General features: G+C 40.3%; 1 protein-coding gene across 2 annotated transcripts in view; it reads left to right on the top strand.

Annotated features, from left to right (window-relative positions):
* Positions 1-1,658: 1,658 nt before the first annotated feature.
* CYFIP1 (cytoplasmic FMR1 interacting protein 1) overlaps positions 1,659-7,279 on the top strand; it is a 56,710-nt gene continuing 51,089 nt past the window's right edge. The window contains exons 1-5 of one of the 2 annotated variants that reach the window (XM_009994828.1): positions 1,659-1,775; positions 1,969-2,058; positions 3,429-3,506; positions 4,545-4,646; positions 5,860-6,041. In XM_009994828.1, the coding sequence (XP_009993130.1) occupies positions 1,659-1,775; positions 1,969-2,058; positions 3,429-3,506; positions 4,545-4,646; positions 5,860-6,041 (569 nt within the window). The remainder of the gene's footprint in view (positions 1,776-1,968; positions 2,059-3,428; positions 3,507-4,544; positions 4,647-5,859; positions 6,042-7,279) is intronic. The other variant, XM_009994829.1, reaches the window with a different exon arrangement.

Raw genomic sequence — 7,279 nt, 5'->3', positions numbered from 1 at the left:
AGAGGAGGATGATGTGTGGATTTGGGAGAGGATGTTGATACTTTCCTTTAACTCCATGACAGCTCCCCTTTATGTGGACAGGTGCAACAATTTTTGGTGTGGAACAGGCAGCTGATTTTCACTGTGGTTTGTGGAGCAGTTTTTTGTAGCACACCCCTGTTGGGGCCAGTGCTTTGTGATGGATCCCCTGTTCTGCAGGATAGCAGGGCAGAGACCTGTGGGCCCATCGGTCCCTCTGCTGGCACGTCCTGCAGCAGCCACACAGCCGGGTGTTTCTGCTTTGATATAGAGGCTAAGAGGAGGAAAAGTTTCAAGCTTGAAAGAGAATGGTTGAGCTGCAGATACCCTGGCCAAAAATTAAAAGGCTGTTTACTTAAAATACTCTGGCTCCTTGGCAACTCCCTTCAGTTTCCTCTAGGGTAAAACTGTTGTGAGTCTGACCTCCTCACCAGACTTTTGCCCAGACATGGGATTTTTTTGGCATTTGCTTATTTGTCAAAGGGAGGACATTGTAGTTTTTGCCAGTCTCTAATTTGAGAATAACCGTGGTTCTTGTGAAGGAGCTTGAGCTGAGTGTAGGCAGGTGCTGGGGAAGTGTCCCATCTCAGGTCTGCCAGCCAGCACTCCTGCCTGTCTAGTCCTTCCTTGTTTTTCAGCAGGGATCACAAATTGCACAAGATGGGTGTGTTTGTTTATTTACTTAAATAAAACCTGATATGCTTGAAGCAAGGTTTGGGCTGGGTTTCAGAAAGGAAAGGACCTGTCTGATGGTGGTTGTTTAAAGTTGTGGGCAAGCTCTCACACATGGGGGTGGCACATGCCAGGAAGGGCCCTGCTCCCCCAGGGTGTGGACACTCCTCTGGTGTTCCTGCCCTCCTGGCTAGAGCCAAAGGCCGTGCTTAGTCTCTCCTTTCTCTGTAGTTGCATGGTTTTGCTCTGGTAAATGGGGGAAAATAACTTGCAAAGCCCCATGGAAGACAAGACAGCTTGATTAGAGGTGTTACCTTAAGAATGAGGAATTTTATAATCCACTGAGAAGGTCATTATACAAAAGTGGATGATTGAGTTGTTCCACCCCACTTGTTCTCCTCAAATTTCTTCTTGTTGCTGTTCTTGGTTCAAAATCCCATGCAGTGGCAGCAGTTGGAGTGTATGGAGATTGCCATGACCCTGAGGGGGTTTGAGCCTCACTATCATTAACTACTCAAAGCAGATCTGGATGTCCTAGGACATGAGACACTGGAGACTGCTGGCACCTTTAACAGCTGGGTCTCCTCGAGATGGACTGGTAGTAGTATCTGCATAAGGTTTTGAATACACATCGACTCAAAGCTGAGCTTTAGATATCATCCTTTCCTCTATTTTTGGTGTATTTCTAGTGTGCAGCAGTGGGGGAAGAGAAACATTTCTCAACCCAGTAAGGAGGAGGATGTTAGTCCTAAAAGTATTTTTTTTTTTTTAAACTAATGTACTAAAACTAACTGAGTTTCAGTTTGACTGTTTTCCCTCCACTATGTCTGAAGGGAAACTGCATATTTTCCACAACAAAAGTAGTTCCCTGCTCTTCATAGGCTTTCTGTGTATATAGTAACACAACAGAAGTTACATGTAAGCGTGTATACATAACTATATGTATGTATATTTTAACCAGGTGCAAAATGACTGCTCAAGTAACACTGGAGGATGCTTTGTCCAATGTGGATCTCTTGGAAGAATTACCATTGCCAGATCAGCAACCGTGTATTGAACCCCCACCATCATCTCTGCTTTACCAGGTATGTTGTCATTGTAGGAAAAAGTTTTTCCATTTCCCACTGTGGTTCAGAAAAAGAGGAGTATGTGCTTTTCAAAAAACAAAACAAAGCAACCCAACCAAAAACAAAGTGTGATTATATTTGCAAATTTCCAATAAATATAAAAATTCTTTCCCCTACCAGAGATTTAATTTATATTTTACTTTCTCTGCAGCCAAACTTTAACACTAATTTTGAGGACAGAAATGCATTTGTCACAGGCATTGCAAGATACATTGAGCAAGCTACAGTCCATTCTAGCATGGTAAGTAGATGCTCAGATATATACTTTTGCATTAGTTGGAACAAAAAGAGAGGAACATGTCTTCTTGCAGAAAACCAGAAACCAGGTTACCTACAACACTTCCAGGAGGCAGTAATATTAAAAAGTGTGTGGCTTTTCTTTTTTCATGTTGTGTACTTGATAATTTTTAAGTTGTCTGTCTTCATGATCAACCAATATTGCTCAGAAGCTTTCTGCTTTCATTTCATTTTTGCTTGCGTTTTTCCAGTATTCAGAGGTGAGTTAGTTGTATTGACAGCTAGCTGCTGTACCTTGAGTGAAAAACTACCTTCCATCCTAGATTTCCACTATTTCTCTGTCAGTTTAGTGGTGGTGGAGGGTTTTTTGTTGGCTTCCTCGCTGAGGAGTGTGTATGCTACCTGTTTGTTGGCATGCTTTTGTGTAAGGTTTTAACAGTTCCACAATTGATGATAAGACTTCATGCGGGTAACTCCATCTCTGCTGATGATATAGCTGCTTTGGGATACAAAAGAACTTGTGGGCTTCAAATGCTGGTCTGTACTGAGTGTGTTGTTTCATGTCACTCTTGGAAAATGCAGAATAATATGTCTTGTAATTCTAGAGGCCAAATCACAAATGGTGGAAGGGGGAAATTAAGCATCTGATTGCATGCTATAGAAAGTGTTACAATTTTACACCAATCTACTTTTTAAATTATCTGACAACTCCTTGACCTGTTTTCGTTGTTTGGATGTTGTGGAACCTCTCTTTTGACATGTGAAAAAGGATATTGCTTTGCATGGGCTGACTCTTTCATCCTTGATCATTCCACCTGCAGTGCCCAAGTTTAAAAAGACAACCAAACACCACCCCCCCTCAGATTGTCATTTTAATTTATATTTATAAATAACAGTGTCATTAGTTTTGGGAGGAAAGAACAACACAAAAATCAATCTGATCTGAGGAGATGATAGTTTTTGTCATTAGGTAAGCATAACTGCTCTAGTTGTTGATTGATGATCAATAGGTATTTGTTGTCTCAAGTGGTATGAAGATGATTATGTGAATTCTTTCAGAATTAGGTTAGATGCTAAAATAAATGACTGGGAATAAATGGAATAATTTTTAGCTGTTGGATTTAGCCAAGCTGGACAACAATAGCCAGTCAGCTCTGATACATGTAACATGCCAGCTGAGCCCATGAATTACAGTAATATTATTTTACATACATACAGTATGATGTGTCATTCAGCTTGCAATATATATGTGTACCTATACAGTATGATAAGATAAATATATTTGTTTGGACAAGGGTTTGGAATGATGGAAGACAAGCAGATTTAATCCTTTTGTATTACAATGCCTAATTGTACTGAGTGTCTTTTTTACAGAATGAAATGCTAGAAGAAGGTCAAGAATATGCAGTCATGTTATACACATGGAGAAGCTGCTCAAGAGCCATTCCTCAGGTAAAGGATGAAAATTAAACTGTCATGCAACATGTGAACTTCTGTCTTATTTTGGTGTGGATTTTGACAAATAAAACTTTGTCAGTGGGTTCTGAAATTTACTCTGCTTTGACTCCTGAATTGTTAAGCTGGGTATGCCATAAAATAATGTCTTTCAGCACTTGGGGACCAGTTTGATTTAGTTATGTATTTATATTATAAAGCATCTATAGCAATACCTTATGTTTTTTTATCAGTCTTTCTAATTGGTTCAAGAGTACTACAGAGGTAATATGCTCTAGAAGAAAAACCTTTGATTGTCAGAGAGCTCTTTGAGATCAAAATTTCATTCAAGAGAATGGACACTTCCCACTCCCCAACTTTAAACCTGTTCTGAATTGAAGTATTAACAAGTAGAGTAGCATGTAACAATTAACATTCAGGTTAAACATTTAATTTGCTAGACATGTTAAGTAGTAATTTTCTACATGTCAGTGCTACATGGTGTTTTCTTCATCTGTATGTAAAAATAAACCCTGGTGAATAGGTTAGCCTCAAGTGTCAGGGAATGGTTGTACAGGTGTGAAGAGGGAAGAACATTAAGATACGTCAGAAAACTGAACAAAATTATAAGCATGAGTTGACTCCTGCTTGCTTTATAAGGAGTTTGTAACGCAATTATTTTTGTACCAAAATTGAAGGCTTATCCTGTCATTTAAATGTTCAGAGTGGATATCAGGGGATCTGTTTTAATTTCTGGTTCTGGCCCTATTTTAGTGTGTGATTTTAAGCAAGTGGCTTAATGTGGGGAAAATATTGGCCTAACCATACAGGGGTATTTGACATCTAAATTATTTGCTGTGAGGTAATAGAAAAAATCTTAGATTTTTTTTTTTTTTTTTCCCACACAGTTAAGCTTAGAAGACTAGCATAAAATTACCAAACCCAGAAGTTAATACATTGTCTTTTTAGAGTCATGATGAATTTTCTAAGGATATTAGTTTCTGAGGCTTTATCAGGAAAAGTTCCAATTGTAACGATCTCTTTAATTATCTTTAGGTCAAGTGCAATGAGCAGCCTAACAGAGTAGAAATTTATGAGAAAACTGTGGAAGTTCTGGAGCCAGAAGTCACAAAACTGATGAATTTTATGTATTTTCAGGTAAAAGGAACAGAAATGAAAATTGTCATGGCTTATATTTTTATATTATTATTTTGTATACCTGATATTGTGTGCTCAGACACCCAAGTCACTTCAGAAAAAACCCAACCCGTGTTGTCCCCCAGAAGGGCAAAATTTCTAATGCATATCTTAAAAACTTCATGTGGTTCTCTGTTAAAGACTTTCACCATAAAACCAAAGGCAATTGCATATGGTCCCTATGTAACACATGGGGACAGAGATCTGGCAATTTGCGAAGAAAGGAAAAAGAAATATAATATGTTTCACATGAATACATAAAAGCATTTCAGCACAGAAGATGTTTGTTGGAGAATGAGTGATGCACAACACTGGGCCCTGGAGCAGCAGGTGCAACTTTGCTGTGGAAATTCATACTTGAGGCAACTAACCCAGTTGTTGTGACCTGCCAGCCACCCGAGCGGCACGGGTGCTGGAGAATAGCAGTCTGTCCTGCCTCCTCCTCCCGTGCTGGCAGCTTGCCATTTGGTTCAATGGGACTGAAGATGTTTCTAGGCATTATTCAGAGGAGGCTGAAGCAGCTAGAGCCTGCAAGCCCCAGAACACACAGGAAGATGAGACTAAATGAAATGTAGTATTTCCGGACATCTTCCCCAACTGGGGAATCTCACGGAGTATGAACAATCTCCTTTCTTTCAAGGAGATTAGTGCTTTAAAATCAGAACAGATTTCTCTTTACATTCCAAATTGCTGTCTTTTTTGTAATCTCCATCTCAAATGACCCTGATGCATGCTTGGAAATAAGCCCTCAAATAAGCATGTGCCAGTATGATTTCGAGACTTGGCATGTACAGTTCGCTGTGGATTTTTTTTTGTTTTAAGAGAACTTACCATCATCTGCCTTTAAATACATATTAATTTCCTCACTAAAGAGCATGAAATCACTTGTTTTAAAGATTTAAAACTTTTATTACTTTGATCTGCAAAGAAGAACCTTGCTGTTTGTGCCAGACAAGCTCTATGGGAAAAGTCACTGGTGACACTCGCAGCATAGAGCAAGTACACAGGTGTGGAGCTGAAAAGCCTGTGCCTTCTTAGCCTTGCATGCTTGAAACATTTTTCTGCTTGAGTGCTGCTTTTCATTGAATCAGCTCCAGTTAAGCAATGAATTTTTTAATTATTTTTTTTCCTGGAAACATCATGGCTTTTATTCCTTCTCTGTTTTCCCCACTAGAGAAACGCAATTGAACGGTTTTGCGGGGAGGTGAGGCGCCTGTGCCATGCAGAGAGGAGGAAGGACTTTGTGTCTGAAGCATATCTGATTACCCTCGGCAAATTCATCAACATGTTCGCAGTACTGGATGAGTTGAAAAATATGAAGTGCAGTGTGAAGAACGACCATTCAGCCTACAAGAGGTAAGTGGCCGGGAGCAACGGGACCCGTGTTTCTGCTGCCAGGATACAGACCTGCCATGAGATGGCAGCAGCTGCTTTTTCTCTAACAGCTTTCTCTTCAAAGTAGTCCCTTCTCGTCTGGGGGACAAGTAACCTTGAAACGAGGGATGCATTGCTTGCAGTGAGGCAGTTGAGTACATCTAGTTTCTTTATGCTGTCCTTCCAGAAGGAAAAGGTTTTTCTGCCTTCTAGTGCCAAATTGTCTTCTCTCTTGGTGTATGCTAAATGTAATGAATATATTTTGTTCTTTAAAGTTTTTATTTTTGAGAGGAAACCACCCTTCCTGGTGCCGTGTGCTACTTTCATTCCATCCTATCCTATTTTTGGCATCCACTTTTGACATATGTAGCTGAGAGTTGTTACACTTCTTACGACATTTCAGCTTTGCCATTCGAGGTTGTCATGACTGTAGGTGTAGCAGGGAGGGGAGGAGGGTGGGATATAAGTGGCCAGGTTTTGTACTTGAGCTGACAGATGGTCAGGACAGGTGGTCTTTCATGAGGAAAACTACTCAGGCAATGGTTAGTCAGTTTTATCTGTGCTGCTTCCACTTACGTGAGATTGATTTTTTCTGCCTCAACTGGTACTTACCTTTTGTAGCTGTTGTGCCTGGAGACCTCAAAAACTTACTTGGTTTGCCTTTACTTATTTCAGTTAATATCCAACCTCAGTTCTGGAGGACAAACTCTATTTTCTGGAAGGCTGACTTTTCCTGGGCTGTTGTGTGACTTAGCTCAATAGAGCCATTGCTGCCCCCATCAGTTGAGGGATATGCCCAATGGTTTTTGTGTTGGGTTGGATTGGGTCTTTTAACTAGCGGGCAGTGGGGTATTTGAGATTGGAAAATGGGTAATTTGGGATGAATTCAGTCCATATCTCTCTCATACTGACCTACATTTCCAGATCTTTTCCTAAAAAACCTTCCCTTCATCTTTTACAAAACTGGCCCCTGACATAGATGTGCCTGTGTTTGGATAGCTCACTTGTATAAAGCTGTGCCAAAAAATCAGTGGCCGTGTCTGCCAAGTTCTCTTTCTGCTTGACTCTGCGCTGAGGTTGACAATCCTGTATGAGCAGTGAATGATATCCCATTGTACTGGCACTTAAAGATCTGCTGACACCTTAACAGTTCCCCTGGCAGATTCAGGGACAACTGTGTTTCCGTTGAGGTGACAGATATGCTTATAAACAGTCCTGCT

Source organism: Chaetura pelagica, unplaced genomic scaffold (genome assembly GCF_000747805.2).
Source record: "Chaetura pelagica isolate M959 unplaced genomic scaffold, ChaPel_1.0 scaffold263, whole genome shotgun sequence".
Classification (NCBI taxonomy): Eukaryota; Metazoa; Chordata; class Aves; order Apodiformes; family Apodidae; genus Chaetura; species Chaetura pelagica.
Note: the sequence above shows the minus strand (reverse complement) of the source record. Positions and strands in the feature narration are given on the sequence as shown.